Here is a 21,429-nt window from a genome sequence, read left to right on the forward strand (position 1 = left end):
GGAAACTGTTTTGTATGTGTACAGCTCATTACAAGCAACTGCTGCCATAGGGACAGAAGCATTAACCCACAGCTGAGTTAGGAAATAAACTTCAATCTCTTGGTAGCTTTCCAGCACGTCACATTTTTATGATATCATGTCATATAACTTGGCAAATGAAGCAAATTAAGCTGCTTGTGTCCTTTAAGCTGGAAGAGAACTCGATGGAGATGGATATAGCACGTCCAATTTTTCCTATGAGCACACAGTCATGAAAGAAAGTTTGGAGAGGTCAAAACCCTCCAGGCTCCTATGTGGAGACATCCAGATGTATCTGTGAATCATTTTTTCACAGGTGCATACAGGGGACAAACTGCTCAATGAAGTCATAGCCACAGAGCTAGAGAAAGTCTTTACAGCAGTTCAAAAGTACATCTATCTAAGCAGGCCCATGGATGGGAAATAGTGGTACCCTTTACACCTTACTAATGACTGGATCATAAGTGATCTGTTGAGTAAATGGGTAAAAGATCAGGACTTTGGGGAGAGAAAGCTTGTAGGCTGCAGTGCACACTTGCAAAATCTCTTAAGTGAAAGCCTTCATTAAAAATGGAAACAAACCAAAGAAAAGAGGCAAATTTAATAAAATAGCATGGTCTGCTGTATTGACAGAATACTGAGGTAAACAACATCCAAAGCTCAGGTTAGTATGCAATAAATAGCCAAGGAAGCACCTGTCAGAAGAAGTTTCCTTGTTTTACAGACAGGAGACATCTAACGACGCAGCTTTGCAAGGGCGGAAAGAGTCTGAACAGATAAGCTGGGAGAAAAACTTAGTTGCCTCTGTGCAGATGAACTGACTATCGTGGTGCTGGATATGAAGGGAATTTTTCCAGAGGACAGCTTATTATAACAGCACATGGCATGGAGTCAGAAATGCTGAGCATAAGCTGCAGTGCCCTTTTGTTTATTGATAAGTGTAAGAATAGAGCCTGAGACAGGCAGCCGAGCCCAGGCACAAATGTTGCCATGAAAGATAAGGCAGACAAATGGGAAGCCTACAACAAATACAAGAAACAGAACGTGTAAAGTGTTAAACCTACATTAAAACTCTGGATTTGAGAGCCCAAGTTTGGGGCAGGTACTGATGTACTGATTTGTACTTAAATTAGAAAGCTTAGCCCTGATTACTATTACAATAGTATTTAAAAATATAAAACCTGCTGCACAATACATCAAGTCATGAGATAATAAAAGTGTAACATGCAAGTGGGCTGGAAACAGATTTGAGAATTGCCTAAGTTATAAAAATGGTACAGAAATATCAAAGGGTTTATTCAGTTCTGCCATTAAAATACTCAGGCTGATCAGGACGTCATTCTCTAAGTGCCCACAGGTTCTACAGATTTCATCTTAGCACCAGCAAAATTGCTTAAAGAAATCTGAAACACAGCAAAGGAAATAGCAAAGTGAGATATGACAACAGGAAGAATTTATTATTTGATGTCCATTGCAATATTAATTGAATCTCAAATAGTACAGCATGACTCTTGCTCAGTCTAATTGGAAACTATAAGATCACTGCTGGAGAAAAACACTCATTTTCCAGGGAAAAGACTGCGAAGGCCAAAGCACACTTGCACAGCTCTTGAAAATGGAATAGTTGTCTAGAAGCTGTGAAAATGCTTTGCCTGCACTGCTCCCTCGGCAGGCGTGCACTCAGCACGAGCAGTGTGCAATCAGCGGTGTGGCGTGGTGATCCTAATGGGCTCCCGTAAAGCATCCCATGATGCTGGGGCCAAGACAGCACTCATTTATCCTGAGTCCCAGCTTTTCCAAATGACCTAAGTAGTGTGAAAGCGCACAGAGCTTTGTATTTCATTTCCAAGTATTTAAGCCTGCTTTTTCCTAAACAGCCTTTGGGGAGGGAAACAAATCAGATCAATTGATCTTTAGAGACCTAAAGAAATCAAATTAGTCTGGAGTCAGTTACTGCACTAAACCATCCAGTAATTGGATTGCTTCTTGTAACTGATTGAAAACAGCCTCTATCTGTAACAATATAGGGAGCTTTTCTTTATAGTAGATCTGAGAGAAAAACACATCTTTTTATGACATGATGACAGAAATTGCACTTTTTTAACCTAATTGAATATGATTTTATAAATATGTGATTTTAACGATTTCAGGCTTCCCATTCTAGATTTACGATCCTTATGTAAGAAATTCAAGCTGCAAATACCTTTAGGATTAAATCTGTGGGCATTGAATGTGTTGGAGTTGAAATAATGTATGTAAAGACGGTGAAATTTGCACAGCAGTAGAGGAGGTAGGCAACAGCAAAACTTTTGAAATGCCCTGTGTTTTCTTTTGTTCCTGTCTAAATATCATAGAATGGTTTCCTTTTACTCATAGCTATATGCAGGCCTTTTAACTATTGAAAAAAATCTTTGGTGAGTTTGGTATATACTGATTTTTTTTGTAGGATGCAAGGCTCCTTTCACAATCAACCCTTTCCCTACATTACTTGTGGTAATCTATTTATAGCAATGGGGCAGACTTTATCTGGAGCTACTGTGATTTAGATAAGTTTCTGACTCACCTTTTGATCTTTTTACGTGGTATTTACATCTCCTCTACTATAAAAAGGCTCCCACAGTGGTTGTGAACAAAAAAATTGAACGTTTAGCAGCAATTACCGGAATGTGGAGTTTAGCATACTGTGGTGTTGACTATGGGATGCCAAATCAAGTAATGAGGCATTTCTGCTGAAGAAAAACTGCCAGAGGCATGAAGGATGTAGAGGCAGAACCCAATATGCATTTTTTTTTTTGTCTTGAGTCTGAATTTATCTTTCGAGTTGTTGTGAAGAATTAGCTTGTTAAAAATAAATAGACAAATAAAACAATCATAATTACTTACCATTTCAAAAATCTAGTGAAAAAGGTAATAATTTCAAGAGCAGGAGCCAAGTATGCGATAGGCAAGTTCAGGGTATGGATTTTTAACTATTAAAGAGAGAGTTAAATGAGTATACCCATCTGCACATGTCCAATACAGACATGTGTCTTCTGGGATACTTAAGAGGAAATATGGAAAAGTATGGTTGCACATCCAAGTAATTTTTAACCAGTGAAGGGAAGGATGGGGGATGGAGAAGTTAGAGAGCAGCATCCCAACTGGATTTGCATGGTAATAAAATTCCAGATTTTCCCCTGAGGATCTTCATCTCTGAGATGTGGAAATGCATCATGCTGGCTTACAAGGCTGTAAGCAAAGTTCATGCTAATGCCTAGATAGGGGCACTTCCCTGCTGAAGGATCAGTCAAAGCCACGTGCTCAGTGATGGGCTGAGCACAGCCATCCTCTCTCCCATCCCCTTCTCCTGCTCACCCCACAGAGCTGCCTTCCTTCCCATTCCTATTGCCTACTGCTGGTCTAGAAGAATTTCTTAGAGTCTTGAAAGACACCTACCAACAGCCAGAAATATATACATGCTCTATGACCTACCCCTACATCCATGGTTAAGTACGGCTTTGTCATAGTTCTCCAGGAAGTCAAAATTCCAGCTGATCTTTTATTCTCAGCTAGTTGTCAGTCTGTGAATGTCAGCAACCAGCCATGAGATATCATCTCTAATGTTTAGGCTCAGAGAGGAAAAGGGGAACAAGTCCTGAATTTAGGGAGCAATACCAAGGACTCTGGCATCTAAATGGCTGGTATCTAGTGCCATTCCAGATATTGCTGAGGTTATTCCAGCCTTCAGCTGCTGCTCCAGATGGGTGGGTGGATTGTCGGTATTTCTGCATCATCCCTTCCAGAACACCGCAGATGGCTTGGATGCCTTGGCAAAACTTGAAAGCACTACCTGCCTATGTTTGAACACCTATGTTTAAATTATTCCCTTCAAATCTGGTTCATCTGACTCTGCTTGTTGTTAGCCAGGCAACTCTTCACCCTGCAGAAAGCCCCCTGTGCTACCTAAATCCTCTCTAGTTCCCAAGTTTTTAAGGACTTATACTCTGGATCATTTTCCACTTAGGTTTTCTGTTATCTATCTTCTTACTTGTGCAAAATAGTATAAAAATATTTTTCTAGTTGTTTCCATTCACCTCATGCAGATGTAGTGTGTGCGTAACAGGTGGGGATTCAGTGCCAGGTGGGGTCAAATTAGACCTATGGTTTCCACCCCAGAGAAAATTTTCCAGGGACTTCCCCCTACAATTTCACAGGACTTCTCTGTACTCACCTCTCATCACTTGGTTACAGTCAGAAAGAAGTGGTTGCTCCACTGGGTGAAGTGGAGCTCCATAGGGCTAGATCTGTAAGACAGTTTTCTCATTTTTATTTGCAATTGAGAAAAGATGAATGAGTACATGGAAAACTTCATCCCACTTCTTCATAGATGACATTACTTTTCCCATGCCATGGCTTCACAGCTAGGCTTTGCCACATCCATGCATGCTACAGCTCGTCTACAGGTGCTGGATTTTTACTGAGAGTGTGACTGTAAACATCATTGTGGCAGCACATTTGTTCTTCTACAGTCATCAAATCCTAGATTTTTCATAATTTAAGACTCATTTTCCTTCTTTCTTGTATATATTCTTGCAGTAATGCATCCATCCAACACTTGCCCAGCAGTCTTGACTTTGTGTGAAAGTGTTTTGGGACTGTGGATTAGATTTTGGGCCAGATCACACGAGCCACTGTAGCCTGTAGGTCTTGTTTTGTCCCTGGTTGGTTCAGTTTTAATCTAAGCAGTGGAGCAGAACTACTACACTGCTCTGGTTCTGCTCAAGGATTTGGTCTGTACTGTGGACCTTCCACAGCCTGAACTATGTTCCTGTGGTCAGCCTCTAATATTCATCAACCAGTAAGACCAAGTATATGTAGAAAAATTAATATGTCTATATGTTTGTGCACATGTAAAATAGCAAAAGCCACAGGAACATAAAGGCTGAATGATATCTGACAGCAAAAGCTGTTCACTCATAGGTGCTATTAAAGAAATGTATGTGTTCTTCCTGCTGTGTTGTTTTGGTTTTTTGGGACGTGAGTGGTTTTATTGTTGGATTTTTGGGGGGAGTTTTTTTTGTTAATTGGGTTTTTTTGTTTGTTTTTTTTTATAGACTTGTTTTTAGCACTTGTGTCTTGGACAAATTAGTCATCTTTTCCCTTAAAAAAGAGTTCTACTACAGTGCGACTTCCGACAAGTTTATTTTTGTGCCTTCTCAGTCCATTTATTCCATCTGTCTTCACCTCACCTCACTTCTGACGTCTTCTGTTATCTGGGCTTTCTTCCAAACATACTGACTGGCAGCTACAAAAAAAGGAAACCTTTGAAATGCAGAACTAAAGAAGTCATTCAGGCTGCAAACTGATAATTCATACACTTTATATCCTGTTCTTTATTTTTCTTTCTGTTGGACTGAATGGCCAAGCAAAACACAATTGTCAGTTTTACTATTTTATTATTTTCTTTCTTTTTCTTTTTTTTTTTTTTTTTTTTGTTTTAAATTGTTATTGCCTTTTCTTGCAAAGAGCAAGAAAAAGTCAAAAAAGCAAATTCCACAACACCAGGAGCAGGGAGCAGATTCTAGGAATATCCTTACCTTTTTGCATACCTAACACTTGGATAGCAAGGAGTGAAAAAAAATAGAGGTTAATAGCCCTGCTCTGAAATTTGTACCTCTTGTAGCCATTCCTGAAATAGAAACTTGTGCAGAAGACACTAGTTCAGAATGCCTGGCTCAGCCACTAGCTCTTTCTCACAGCCCGTTGACTTTAGCGCATTGTCTTCAAAGAAGATTGAACCTGGCTCCCACTTGGAAGGGACAGCTGCTCCTTACATCAAACTTCATCTTCTTTGTAGCCATGGTATAGATTTAAGATAGGTATGCCTTGGTTCCAGAAAGCTACTTCTGAATCAGCTTTTCTGACACCTTCACCAACACTAAATATGTCTTCAGCATTCTTGTCTCAAAGGGAGAAGGTAGGCTTCCCATCTTCATCTCCTTTCTGCCAAATTCAGAATCAGGGTCGTGGTGATCACCAGGCTGCTGTGCATGCAAAGCTGAAGTAGAGTAATTGCAAAAGGAGCAGAAAAAATGACATCAGAGATGCCTGCCTCCACCTACAAAGAAGCCCTGTTCTTCCATCTTGATTAAAGATCCTGCTCAGGGTAATCTGGGACTTTATCATCTCCTGAGAGAATTTCTATAATCTGTGTTGACAGCAAAAGAAGTGAGCGCCCTCACACAGAGCCTCAGCTACTTACGAAGCCAACTCTGTTTTCTGCCATCTCCTAGTTCAGATCCATGGCAAATCTTGGATAGTGAATCATTTGTCAGGTACATCAGGATTTTCCCATCTTCTTATTGCTCATATAAGGCTACTCTACATACAGGGCACTGTCAGTTAAACAAGGCCAAAGACTCAGCTTGGAACTGCATGACATAAAGCATCCCTAGCCAGAAGTTTAGTTTTGGAATTGGTTGCCAGCAGAAACAAGAGTGAAATGTTTAAACAAGAGGTTAGAACCTGCAGAATACCAAGATGTTTCCTGTGCACCCTAAACCCTTTCTATAATTGATTAATTCTCTCAGCCTTTCACATACTTTGATTTCAGGTTCAAATTTTGCTGTTTAATTTTTTAGACGAAGGAGACAAGTGCTTCATTCATAATAAGGTTTATTGACAGGGCTGGGCTCAAAGTGTGCTTCTGTTGGAATGCAGATTATTGGGATCAACTCAAGCTCCTTTTCCTATTATCTCTCTTCAAATTTGTCCTTCCTCAGCATCTTCTCTGTGGGTGTGCTTGCCAATACAAGCTTAGATTTTTCCTTTCCATTTGGCACATGGATCCTTCTTCTCAAGCGGCTTCAGTCCCTAACTTGCTCTTCTCTAATCTGCATCTCCTACTATTATCCAGTTCTACACATTGCACAGCTTAATCATAGTAATATGTTGTGTGTATGTGCATGCTTTTCCCCCTCCTCTGGGTATTTCCAAGACATCTGTGAGTTGAAGAACAGTGTGGAAGACTGAAACTTGTTGGTAGACCACACAAAAATATTTGACAGAGAGCAGATATCTTTCCTTTATTCAACTGGCAGCTTGTGATCTCTCTCAGAACAAAGTTTAATGCTAATTTCTTGTTAATAGAAGAAATTGTGGAGCTCTAAGACACATTAAAAGGTAAAAATTGTTGGGTCCCAGTATTAGATAACAAGTTTCTGATCACAAAGAAAGAAACAGAAGGACAGAAGTTGAGTAACTGGAAGTCACTCTGTTTTCCAGACTGTTTACTGTGGACCAGTGCTGAAAAATATGCAAAGACAGCTTTAAAAAAACCTCTACCACAGTCTTCACTTGCTAATTTTTTGAAATTATGAGCATAGAATCATAAAGTGGCAAATATTAACTTATCATTTAGTACTTGATCAATTATTTCCATCAATCCGTTGGACCACATTGAAATATCTGATGTTGCATACATAACTCTAAAGCCAGGGGTAATACTGTATTTCCCTTTTAGTAATATTTTGAGACTTGAAAAAATGTATTTTATTAATCCACTCTCCAGAGCACCATGTTTGTGATAACTTAAAGGGTTCATGGTTCCATAAAGAGAATTTTCAGAAAGATTTTAAGTCCTTTTGTGTCCAGTGGAAACAAGGACATAAGAAGGAATCTGTATTCCAGATTTGCAGCTTTGTTCCTGCATTTTGAACTAGATTTCACAGGCACTTAAGTCTTGTTGGTAAGGCTTTGCTTCCTCCTATGTATCTGCATTGGAGAAAGTCCTAAGGCACTTCTGTCTTTAAGGGGTGGAGGAGGATAGTCTCCTCTTTCCAACTTGTGTAGGAAACTTCAAAAGTTTTCATAGATTAAATGAGTTGCAACTGCTGTCTTCTCTATCCAGACTCCAAGTGAGGTTCTCTGAGGATGGAATATTGCAGCATGGTGCAGAGGCCACCACACCCTTTCCTTTGAAACATGAGGGGAAGGAAAGAAACCTAAGTGCAGACTTCTGCTCTTGTTTTTCTAAGTGGAAGAAACAGTGCTTGGAGGATAACTCAGAGATATGCTTTATGAGTGGAGAAAACACACCACTTCATTTTTTTTTTCCTGTTTCCTTTTGCACACTTAGGTGTGCCCAGCCTTTTGTGTTTTGTAGGTCTATTTGGAGGTTTCTATGCAGCTTGTGTAGTATGTGGAAAGAAGAGGGGCCACCTGAAGCCTGTGGGGGCAGGTGCCTAAATTCTGGTGTGAGTCTCAGTGCTTTGCACTCATGATGAGAGTCACAGCCTCAACCTCTAAAATGAAAATTCAGTAGGTGTTTTGTGATTATAGCATAAACAACCAGCGTGGTTAGTCAAGATAAGCTCATACAGATCTGAATATTTAATCTCCACTGCACAAAACTGTTTGAGATTAGTTGCTTTCCCCTGATGCAAGTTTCCACATTCCCTCTGCCATAAAAACCTTTGCCTCTTGTGCTGATGAATGAGATTTATCTTCCAAAACCTTTTGCATACTATCTGCAACACTACATCATAAAATAAATAAATAAACCTACCACATAGTTCCCTGGTTTCAAACTTTGCAGATTCAGGGTTCACTAAGAAGTCATCTCTCTTTTTCCTTTAAGAGAAGACAACCATATAGAATAATAGAGTTCTCTGTCTAGCATACAAACCCATCTGGAAAGAATTTAGTCTGCAATAATTGTGGGCATTTGATTTAGCTTTAAATCCCTGTAGGTAATTCAAATGTAAATTTATTGGGGTGAGTTTATCCCCAAGCTGCCATTGGATCCAATGTTTTAGAGGTGAAATTGGCCCACTGCACTACAACTAAAGCCTGCATTGTTTCTGTTGCATCAGGATATTATTACATGCTGTAATCTCTGCCATTATAAGCAGACCCTTACTAGAAATAAATACAGACAATCACCTGTATTAAATTTATTTTTCAGACCTTGATAGACTAGTAATTCTTTAATTATGAATATGTTTATATACCAGTTTCTAAATCACTCAGAAAACACTGGCCTAATTTGTTATTCTGTTATGCTGTACTCATATGAAATAGTCATTTTGGGCAAGTAAAATTCTTTGCATGTCACATTCTGCTTCAGAAGAAAGCCTAATGTTTCAAAAGGCATTCAGCACATAATGTAAACAATGCCATCTGTCTTTTTCTTTGGAAAATCTTCTTCCAGATAGCCCTGATATGCCTACTGTTTTCAATCACTTAAAAGGCAGTAATCCAATTATATCATACTCTATGTAGGAACTGCCATTGCTTTCAGTCCACTTCCAATCCTGACACAAGTAAATCACTTTGATAAGATCCTCTTTTTATTTATTTTTTTCTAAGGAGACTAGCATAAGTAATGATGCCAGTGATAGACCAAGGACAAAATGACCATAATGGACTTTCTGTAGGAAAGGAAAACATGTGCCATTGTGATTTATCATGTTACTTGAAAAATATTTTTCCTTGGAATTTCTGGAACAGGCACACTCACTTAGCCAAGGGCATTAGCAAGTATGAATGGACAAATGGTAAATTCAGACAAAACCTTCATCAAGTAGTAGATTTAAACAATTATGGATACTTTTCTTAAACAGGAAGAGAAGGTCAAAGCCATTTTGAAATGTGCCTAGGTCATTTTCATCTTTGGTATAATGCTACCTACTTACATGGAAATCCACTTGGAATGTGTAAGGTTGGATCTTCCTTACAAACTACTAAGGCTTATCATGCAGATATGCCTTCCTTCTATTTAAAAATGGTTTGGGTGACTTCAGTGCTTTGTGCTACCAGAGAGGCAGGGGCCTGGCAGACACGTCTAACCTCCCGGAATAGACGTGGCACGAGATCGGTAGTGTCTGCAGACTTCCTGCTATGAACTGCCCCCAACTCTGATGCTGAGAGAGCAAAGTCAGAGCTGAGCTGTCTCTGGACACACCTATCTTTGCCCCTGCTTTCAGGAAAAGGAGAGAGCAGCAAATGAGGTGGTCATGTGCGATGCAAAAGCTTATTTGAAAGGAGCTGGACCACAGGTGTCTCTTTGAACCCAGACTCATCACTCAGCACAAATAACTGCAGAATTTGCATTTTCAAATTTATGAAGAGTGCTGGTCTGATATTCACTGTCTGAGACCACATCCAGGAAACACAATAGGAAGTTCACTCTGCTGAAGAAGCTGGTAAGCAGTGATCTGCAATATTAAAAAAACACAGGCCAAATCTGACATTTCCAATGTCATGCTATGAAGCAAGTCTTTTGCAGAGCCTGTGTGAGAAGGCTGTGATCTGGACAGGAAAAGGCACTGTGTTTACCTTAACAAATTAGGATGCTGTTTAGGATGGTATTGATACATTAGGTTGTTTCCTTTCACAGAGAAAGTGTGGAGAGCCTTATCCAAAAGCATTCCTATGCCCGATCACCCATTCGGACCTATGGAGGAGAAGATGAGCTTGGAGATGACAGCCAGGCAACACAAAGCAGAGGTAGGAAAACATGCTCCTGATGTAAACTGTGGTGACTCATTTATGCTTGAGAAAAGCAGGACCACAGGCAGTACTGTGGTACTCTAAAGGATTTCTCTGGTGTGTCTCTCTGCCAGGAAGTCATATAATGAAGAAGAATACTTGTTACCTTTTGGCTCTTTGGGACATCTGATATGCCCATGGCACTGGCGTGGGTGGTTCAATTCGGGAGGCAGTTCTAGGGACAGCCACGTAATCATTGTCATCAGAAGAGAATTAGTTCTGCATCCTCTTCAAGATGTCTGCAAACCAGGAAACTTCATTACTGTGGTGCTGAGAACAAGTTAACACTCCCCATCTCTTGGCAGGATTTACTAACTGGGCTCTACACCACATGTAAAGTGCCATGCTGATGTGCTTCTTGTTGCCCCTCCAGCCTCCTGTGAACAGAGGACTTAGTTCTAATCATCTTCAGCCAGCCTGTGGTTAACCCACTTTGCCTCCTCAGGAAGAAAATTTGCTAGGTCCCAGAAAAACTGATGTTTAATTGTTATCTGTTTTTGTATTTGGTGCTGTTCCTGCTGAAGCAATTAGCCCCAAATGCTTTAGCAAACAATTTGTCTGCGTTAGTAGCAGCAAAAGTAGTAGCAAGACTGACTTGTTCTTTGTGGGGATATTTACTGGAGAAATTGCCTCTGTCATAATGTACCACTGGAAATAGATCTCAGACCCTTCCTGTAGGATTGCTGACTAGCATAAACTTGTGTTGCATTACACTTTGCATGTTGACTTTGTGACCTGCCTGATATGCCACAGCCACTTGAGGAAAAGCAGTTCTGTCTGTCTTCGACTAGCAGTGCCCTTGTCTTGTCCTCTAACTTCATACAGTGCTGCTAAGATAAGAGCATTATTTCTGGTCATGAGCTCTTTGGACTTGTACAGGGAAAACACACTTATTTTTAACCATGGGTTGCTCTTCAGCAAAATGTGATTAGGTGGGCTTGCTTTTACACATCTATTCTAAGAGCAGGTCCTTAGATTATGGAGTTTCTGAAGCAACTTTTCACCTGGTATGATGCCATCCTTTCACATAGTTCTGGGGAATTACCTTGCTTCATGTCAACTTAGATCCTGGGCCAGATATTGTTGAAGACAGTATTAAATTTTCCATTGCTGGAAGTGCTCAGAGTGAAGCACCTTCTCTTCTAGAATTGAATTTCTCCCTAGTATGATGCCCTCCCTTGGGAGTGACAAAACAAACCAGGTGAACCTCAGTATGAGAGCTGGCTGTTAAATCTCTTGAGAAGAGAGTCCTTAGAAAGGTGTCATGGGGGATATACTACTTTATGACAATTAACTTTATGTGCAATAAAAGGGTACAGTTCTGCATTTGCTTGCAATATGGCAAATGAGTAAGTGAGGAAAATTGTGAATCATGGCAAAGAACTTTTTTCTAATCTGGGAGCCATATGCTACATGGGATGTGAGCACTCTGGGCAACCAGAGACATGCATAGAGGGTAAATCACACTGCTCTTACACGTGAGTAACTGGTACTGCATTTGCTCTCTCTTTAGGGCTAGTGTCCTTAAATAAGCAAAAGTACTCCAAGATACAAGGAATGAAATGAAGTTCTTATTGAAATTCCGTGTATATTTTAATTTCTGCCAATTAATTTTAAAATTACTTTGCATGCAAACCTGATAGCTCTTCCCCCCTAAAAACATGAGTTGAGAGCCAAATACATATACATTGCTGGGTGGTGTGTGTTATAAGCTCTTTGAGACTTTGATTGCCTCAGAACTACTAATTACCTGGCAAAAGTGGTATGTGAGACTTTTTGGAGTACTAAGTTGCAATTAGAGACCAAATCAGTTGGAGCAGGAAAGGATGCTTGAGGAAGTTCCTCATTAAAATCATTGAATAATAAGTGTTGGAAGGGACCTTTAAAGGTTATGTAGGGCAAACCCCCTTCAATGAGAAGGGACATCTTCAATGAGGATGCTTAGAGCCCAATCCAACTTGACCTTGCATATTTCCTGGGATGGGACATCTGGCCCCTCTCTGGGCAGCCTGTGCCAATGTTTCAACACCCTCATAGTAAAAAATGTCTTCCTTCTATCTAGTCTAAATCTATCCACTTTTACTTTAAAGCCCGTACTCCTGTTGTGACAGACCATGCTAAAAAATTTGCTTCTGGCTTTCTCATAGGCCCACTTTAAGCACTGACAGGCTGCAATTAGGTGTCCCAAAAGTCTGCTCTTCTCAAGACTCCACATCCCAAATTTTCTAAGCCTTTTCTTAGAGGAGAAGTGTTCCAGCTGTACAATCATTTCACAGTCATTCATGAGAAAGAATGGCATACCTTATTCTGCATAAAACAAAGAAATAGATAGCAGCAACAGAGTTGGTAATTACTTCAGCACCCTCTCAGAGCACTCTCTGCTCAGCCAATTTCAGCCATCTAAAGATGGAAGCAGCCAACCTACAGTACAAGATGTCTAATTCCAAAGGAATTGACATATTGGAAATATATAAATTCAATGGAAACTCTTTATTGCATAATTTCTCTGTGCCTACATCCACACACATTCATAGTAGCTACCAGAGTCAAATGCAAACCTCCTGCAAATCCAGATTTGTACCCTGCTTTCCCTGTAGTGCAGTAATGTTCAGATACCCTCTGATTTGTCAAGGGTTTTCTGGTCTGTGAGTAATGCATCATCCTTAGAGTTTGGCTTTGGATCTTAATTTCTCAGCAGTTAGGATTTGGTTCAGTGGTAGGACCAGGATTTGGTTAATTTCCACTACTAAATTGGCACAATTTCTTTTTCCTGTTACTGGGCTGTTTTACTTGTTTCATTAAACAGAGGGAAAATACTTCATGATTTGAGAATATATCCCATAAGAGATTTATGATTTAAAAAAAACCCAAAAACACCAATATGCACTTTTTATTTCTATTGTTTTTTGCTAATAGTTTTGGTTTGAGTATGTGACTATGATTGGTTACTTTACTTAATTCTAATAAGTTTTCACTGATGGATAGAAGTCTTCATATGTTTTCATTCTACAGTTTGGATGAGCCTTCCTTCTTGAATAAGATTTATGAAACTAGTACCTGTTACAAAATTTGTTGTCTCAGAATGTTTTGAAATACTGAATTTAAATAATATTACATCAAATACTCTTGCCAACAGATTTATTTTCTAAAGTAAGAGAGTTGGTCAAGTAAGAATATACATAAGTGACAAGAGTTAAATTATTGTTTAAAGAGGAAGAGGAATTAGTTTTAATTTTAAGAAACAATTTTTCTTTTTTCTTTTTTTTCTTATGATTCTTCAATCTTCAGGAAAGAAAGGTATTTTAAAGAGTTGGAAGATTTGTGGAAATAGTTTTTGAAACTTTTCAGATTAAACAAACCCAAAACAAAATGACAAAAAGAACACTTTCATTTGATCAAAAGTAGATAATTATCTTCAGAGCAAGTTCTGCACCTCCTACTATGAATTAGCACTGGTGTTGTTTATTAGAGTATTATACACAGTTAGAAAAACAACAAATACTTTGACATATATGTTTTTAGAATTTTTAGTTCTTTATTATGGAAAGAATCAGGTTGACTGGAAAGATGTAGTGTTGACAGGTTTCACTGGGATAAAAAAAAGGAAAACTTGTAGCGCAAATTATATTTTTCTGCATTTTTGCCACACCAAAATTTTAGAAAAAAACCTGAAACAACAGTTCTTCTAAGGATCTAAAGTAAAAATCTACAAGTATTTCTTCAAAATACGGATGTAATACAGTGAGCTTCCATGTCAGAGTAGATATTTCAGTGTTTAGTGGCAGCATTACAAGGTGCTTCAGTGTTTAATAACTAAAATGTTTAATGTGGAAAGCTGATTTTACTGTTGAAACCACTGCAACCAGCTTCTGAAAATCAAAATTTGTCTAAGATGTAGTCATAAAGGACAGCAAACAGAATATAACATTTTAAAGATGGATGTATTTGGGAATTATTTCCAATGACAACTGGTCATTGAAACCATTGTGAGAGACTCATTTTCTTCCTTTTTGCTACTTTACCAGCTTTGTGTGTCGCAGTGCCAATGTTAGGTATTCTTTCTCTTTGCTTGCAGGGTCAGCCTTTACAACATCTGATAACCTGTCCCTCAGTTCCTGGGTTTCCTCTTCAACCAGTTTCCCAGGATTTCAGCATCCACAGTCTTTGAGCGCCCTGGGTACCAGCACTGCATCCATAGCTACACCCATTCCTCATCCGATCCAAGGATCTCTGCCTCCGTACAGCCGCCTGGGAATGCCTCTTACACCCTCTGCTATAGCCAGCTCCATGCAGGGCAGCGGCCCCACTTTCCCATCCTTCCACATGCCCAGGTACCACCATTATTTTCAGCAGGGTCCTTATGCAGCCATCCAAGGACTGCGTCACTCTTCCGCAGTGATGACACCGTTTGTATGAGTGACGTAAGACAAGAGGAACACGAGATTTTACATGTGCAAGTTTGCTATGAAAAATACGTGGGACCTTCCCGAAAGGTCTGTGGCAGGAGTGCTGAACTCATAACAAACCAGCTAAGAAAATGCATTGTGGATATTGATTCCTCTTTTGAGGGATCACAAGAAGAGAGCATGCAGCTTGGAGCTGCTCACAGATCTATGTGTAACACAGCCAAAATGGATCCCAAAGTTCCCAGGATCTTTGGTCGCGTGCAGCTTGTTCCAAAGGTGCATTATACCTGGTGGAAAGAGATTATCTTTAAGCAGCAATGTACAAACTATTTGTCTATAGGTCTTTTTTCATATGCTAGATGAATTCTAAAAAAGGCAATACTCTTACTCATCTTCATCTCTTCTTGTGACTGATGAGCATCTAAACAGAAAAAATGTATTGCTATAACTTTGAGCATGTTTTAGGCTATCTCAGCATACATTTGCTGAAAACAGGACAAAGTGGAGAAGACCACTGTCCTTTTTAAGACTGGCATATATTCACCAAAACCAGTATTTCTTAGTTGCTACTATAATCACAAAGAGAACGTTATTAACAAGTATTTCTTTCTTTCTTTGTTACTTTCACAAAACACTTATCGGTTCCAAAAAAAAGAACTGTGTTACAGGACTGTGGTAGTAATCATGTATTCTGTCCTTCAGCCTAAAAGGAAGTTTGTTCTATATCTGAGGAGGAGGAATTTAACTGTTGGTTAAGGTATAATGAAGAAAAATTTTGATTTGGAAAAATCTGTTACTTAAACTTAGAAACCCAAGATTTCAAATTTTAAAGCAGTGCTTGTTAGCTACTGTGCATGCCACTGAAGGCTTGTTTCCACCAGTGCACGTGTTAACCAAGTTAACACAGTTTCAGACTAGATCAGTCTATAGACTCTCTGGATCGAACTATAATTAGTGGACTGGTATGAGTAGCATTGGAGTATCTTTCCACTTGTTCCAATTTTGTTTGGTTTGGTCATGGCTGCTACTGTACAAGTTCCTTGGCCAGGAAAATGAGGGTTGCACTACCAGCTTTTTCATGTCCTACTGGTGTTTCCTTGGGAAAATATCAGTGCAGAATTTCACATGAAATTTGTTTTTTTAAATTAATGTCTGACATTTTTTCAGTTAGTATTTGGGGCTCTCGTTCAAAGTACTGTCCTGTTTTTCTAATATGCTGTCTCTGATGCAATGAGGAGCTATAGAGGCATAAGAAAATAATGACCTTATCTGTAGAGAGCTAGCATGAATCTTTTGTACTGCTAGAAACAGTACCAGTGTGATGTTGGTTTTCTGTGTGGCAAGAGCTGGGATTCCGCTGTAAATAATAAATTGACACAGTTTCTGTGTCGAGTTGCATCCAAGCTATAGATGATAACACATCTACTGACAAAAAAGAACTAGCATATATAATCTCATATATTACAGATCTCTGTAGAGCTGGAACACAAAACAGACTTATTTCCTGCTACTGTCCTCTACTTTTGACCATTCTGTGTTGGTGTCATATGGTAAAAAGCACAGTGCAGTACACTGAGTCACCTACTCCCATACCTGCAAAGTGCAAGGCAAGGCACTTGTGTCCCACAGAAAAAGAACATCATTACGTATTTTCTAGCAGCTGAATTCAAAATCTTCTCAAGTTGGCCATTTCAATCACCTTTTCAACCAAGTTATCTGCAATATCACCCTAATTCCCCATTAATCACTGTTGGACCTGCTGATGAAAAATGACCTGGGCCAATTTGCAGCTCCTGTGTTCTGTATGTAAATAAAAATTAAAATTTATTTATAATACAGACCTGCTACAAGGAGTTCCATAAATTAATACAACAGGGCAAGCTCTGCAATATTTAAATGGCTCAGAATCAGACCCTGAATTTGTCTTGCTGTACCCAAATATTAGATTTTGCTGTAGGCTATCATATTCACAGGAAAAGTGCATGTTGCAAGATTGTGCCTACTTATAACTGGTTTTGATATAAACTCCCCCTATTTTTCATGAAATTAGGTGCTACTGACCCTACAAGAATGTAATTCTTCAAGTGCACATGACTATACAGAGACAGTAATTACAGAAAGGGTTTGGAAGAAAGATTTCTCTTCAGTTGTTTGACTTCTGTTAAAGCAGTATGAAGACCCTAGGATGACAAGCACTAAAACCTGTGGGGAAATTCTATTTCTTTTATCTGTCGCCTTCTGCAGATTCATTAACTTACCTGAAGTTGCAGGGAATGTGTTTAGGTTCAGAATTCAAGCCAGTAGTTTTGCTGCTGGTACTTCCATCAGAGTCAAGTGAGTAGGCAACTTTCACATGACTCTGGAAACAAGTTTGGAACAGGTGGGCTGATTTAGGCATGGTCAATATGTGACATAAAGGCTGCTCATACATGACCTTCCTTCATGAAGCAAATTCAGAGAAATAAACAATCTTTTAGCCCTGTCCCAGTCCCTGCTCTGGGAACACCAACATTTGGCATGCAGAAATGCCCCTGATACTGTTTCAGAGAAAATTCTCCAGGCTCTTTCTGGAGACTGAAACTGGATTTTGACAACTTCATTTATAAAAAATATTAAATGAAAGAAAAGTGCTTTCCACTACAAGTGAAGTGTGATTCATAGCTGAAATAACATGGCAGTAGGCTGTCTCGATATTGAAACATGAAAAAGCAAACTCCTCATCCAAATTCTCTCCAATGAATTTTGTATTACAGATGATGCAAAATTATCTGCCAAAATCCACAGCTTGATTTTTCCAGTTACACCAAGTCTGTCTCAGTGGGCTCATCCTTCCTTGTGATGCTCTCTGATGGTTTAATTCCTTCGCAGCAGAAACCCATTGGGCTCCCCACTAATGCAGAATCACAGGCAGGCCCCAAGCAAGGGAATGAAAGCAGCTTGTGAGAGATTTCCCCCAGAATGAGATCAGTTGGTCTGTCCATTCCTCACTTCCTCTTCTTTGCCCTCACAGGTCTACCTAAAAAACTAGTTGCATAGAGCTGAGGTTAAAGGGATTAAGTTCACAGAGGCCACAGGACATCCAAAGAGGTCTTGCCACCTCACAAGGTTTCTGCTCCATGTCCCTCTCCTCTTCCTACGGGCCCAGGGAAGCATGGGAGTGATTCCAGGAATAAAATTCCTGCCCAGCTGAAGTCAAATGGAAATTTATTGACTGTAACAGGGGCAGGATTTCATTCCACTTTGTCATCTAAAAATAAAGTCCGACAGTTAGAACAGTGACTTAAATAACAGCAAAAATACAAGAACAGTACTGAAAAGATTAAAACCCAAGTAAAAATGAGCTTTAGCACTGAACCCACAACTGGAAGAAAATGAGTGCAAATTTGTAATTATTAGGTTAATGAGTGAAATCACTTTTGCAAAAAAAAAATCCAATAAAATAGAAAATATTAAATTATCTCCATCACTTTGACAATAACCCAGTAATTTATTTAAGGATTTGCTGTAATGCTGTCAAAATTGTATCACTTTCAGGACAGAACATCTGTTGTTGGTAGATGGGCTAGGAATGCCAAGTATAATCTAGAATTTATTTTCCAAATACATTTCACATTTTATATCCCATGAGAAGTGCTCTTCACCTTTATGAGCTTTTATCTAGGCTCAGAAAAATGGAGCTGGTTTATGTTGATTTTGTTTGGGGTTTTTTTTTGGGGGGGGAGAGCTGTTTGCCTTTTTTTATAAAGAGTGTAGAGAACATGCATGAATATACTTTTTAAAGAAAATGGTAAGATTTCCTTGGAAGTGTTCCAAGTACTTTTGTGTTTTTCCTGGATTACTATTTTATCCATAGATTGTCAACACCCTGCAGTCTTTAATCCAACAAAAGTGCCCCATACATTAACAAAACTTATTTGGATGTATTTGTCTGAATTTTATTTCTTCTACTTTTGGAGCCCTGGGAATCTAAACATAAAACCTCCCATTTTAAATTTATCTCTTTGGTTTGTAGTATTGCTCTATATGGCCTGAGGCACTGTCAAAGATAGCAAATCAATGCCACTGGGTTTCAGTCATACTTTTCTGGGTGTAAACTGAATAACAAGCATAGACCAGGTAGATAGAGTTCCTAGTGGAAATGCTTCTTCATGAGTCTGAGGATGGTAAGTTGTATGGTAGCTAACATGCTTGGTACCACAATCTTCAGAATGCAATTGCAGAAGTTCTCACAGTTAGTTTTACCCATGAAGGCCGGGACACTGCATCAACATGCCATTTCCAACATCCAGCAAACACTAACTGGCACTTGAAAAGGAACCTTTTTTAACTGAAAAGCATTTTGGCTGCAAGCTGATTATGTAATATCTCCTCTTTATATGTGTGTACTACACACAAACAGAAATATCAATGAAAATTTTTGAAAAAATCTTGGAATAATTTCCAAAAGTGTAAGTCAATATAAATTGTGGTAATTTACTCCTAGATAAGGGTAAAAGCAACAGTGAGATCAGTGTAACACTTATGGCTTCTTGTCTTGAGGAAGTTGTGGCCACAGTGGATATACTCATCTGCAGGGGGATGACACTCACTGCAAGATTAATTTTGGTTTTAGTGAGATTTTATTCTCACTGTTCTTTATAAAGCATTTTCTGCTGCAGCTGTGGTTTCTTTACTAACCACCTACTTGCTGGCCAGAGGATTTATGTATTACTTTATAATCAAACGTCCTTGCATATAATCTCTAGATTATCAAATGACAACTCCTTTTTCTTTATTTTATCTTTTTAAGAGAAAACTAAGCAGTGAATTAAATAAGCTCTGAAGTAACTTTTTTTGATAGTTTAGGGACAAAAAATACAGTTTGCTGTATTTTACCTTTAGCACATTTAAACAATCTTCTCTTTTTTTTTTCTTTTCTTTTTTTCTTTTTTTTTTAACTTTACCTTCAGAAACATGAGGAAGGATTTGGTTTAAAAATAAGGAAGGTAAAAAACCTGGATGTAGCCTCTTTAACAGAATGTACCACAGTTCTTCTGTTTGCTGTGTTGACTTTGTTGTTTATAATGCATTGCGTGAGCACATTCACCATGTACCGAAGTGTGTGTTTGTGTGTATGGGGTGGGGGTAGAGGGAAATCTTTTTATGGAAAAAAAAAAAAAAAGTTGTGAACATAAACTATGAAGCAACATCTAATGAAAAGTTTCTTTTTAAGTGCAATATATTTATTTCTGCTAGAAATATAATATCAACATTATGTAATATTTGAAGCATTAAATGTTATTTGTAAACAGCTTAAAATTATATATATATCACAAAAACTGTACAGAAGTGCAAATGTGTGGATATTCAGTTTCTTTCATTAAAATATTGGGTGTTTTGATATATCATTATTATTTAGCCAAATCTTTCTGCTTCTGTTTATTTTTTTCTCTAACCAAGTTGCTGAAGGCAATGGAACCAGTCACAGATGTTTCTGAGAGCACACAAAATTTGTTAGGGCTGCTCATCTACAAAAGGTGGTCTAAGTCTTGGATTCATATGAAGTGATAGTTGTTCTGTAGTTAAATACAATTGTAGTTTGCATGGAGTTACACAAATTATTTCTTTTCCAAAATGCTTTGCAATCATATTCATAAAAATTCCTGGGTTTGCCAGCAGAAGGCAAATGAAAGGCTGAAATATGGGATTCTCAGGGTCCCCAGGATAGTAAATACAGACCTCGGAAACACAGTATAAGAAGAGAGTAGAATTAGGTCTCTTAAGTCAGGAGTAGTGAAGAATGTAAAGAAGTGAGGAGTAAATTCCTCTCTATAAATGCTGCAGGCTTTTTATTTAAAAAAATAAAAATGGTTTTATTTCAATTATAATAGCATATATTAAAGCAAGAGAGAGTTACCTGAGACTCTATCTAAGGTATTCAAAAAGGAAAGATAGTGACACACAGTAAAGGATTACCTAGAGAGTACAAGGAGCAATACCCATCATTCAAAGTCCTCTAGAACAGGTTGAACATGCACTACTCAGGAATGATGTGATTAAAGCTAATCTTGCCTTAGGACAATCAAATGATCTCTTGAGGTGCTTCCAAGCTTCCTACAAGAGCAGCTTCTGACAAAATTCTCATGTTGCTCCAAAAGTTTTTGTTGTGAACCCAGAGTTTATCTTGTCCCCAAATTGAGATCAGCTGCTGGGTCTTTTGCAACTAGGTCACAAGATCCCTGGTTTGCAAAGAAGCTCAGTGGGATGGAAGAGCTGTGAGGTTCCAAGGGACAGTAGCAGCAGCATCATCTTGGTTTGCGAATGTAAGCAAGGAGATAGCAGCCTCAGGTAATTCAAATCTACCTTTACCTATGCTAAATTGCAACCATGCTTTAATGTATCTCATTAATGTTTGGAATGTATGAAAATTAGGATGGATTGCTGAGTTGGTAACTCTGTATGATGCCTTTTGTCTCTGTATTAGATTCTACAGCAT

At 38.7% G+C, this 21,429-nt stretch overlaps 1 protein-coding gene across 1 annotated transcript in view; it reads left to right on the forward strand.

The window, feature by feature from the left end:
• Window positions 1–20,336, forward strand: part of TBX20 (T-box transcription factor 20) — a 39,032-nt gene extending 18,696 nt beyond the window's left edge. Inside the window, exons 7-8 of the mRNA XM_086847539.1 lie at window positions 10,397–10,506; window positions 14,624–20,336. Coding sequence (XP_086703665.1) covers window positions 10,397–10,506; window positions 14,624–14,964 — 451 coding nt within the window. The 3' untranslated portion in view covers window positions 14,965–20,336. The remainder of the gene's footprint in view (window positions 1–10,396; window positions 10,507–14,623) is intronic.
• The last annotated feature ends 1,093 nt before the right edge of the window (window positions 20,337–21,429 follow it).

Source organism: Cyanistes caeruleus, chromosome 1 (assembly GCF_971803275.1).
Source record: "Cyanistes caeruleus chromosome 1, bCyaCae1.hap1.1, whole genome shotgun sequence".
NCBI lineage: Eukaryota > Metazoa > Chordata > Aves > Passeriformes > Paridae > Cyanistes > Cyanistes caeruleus.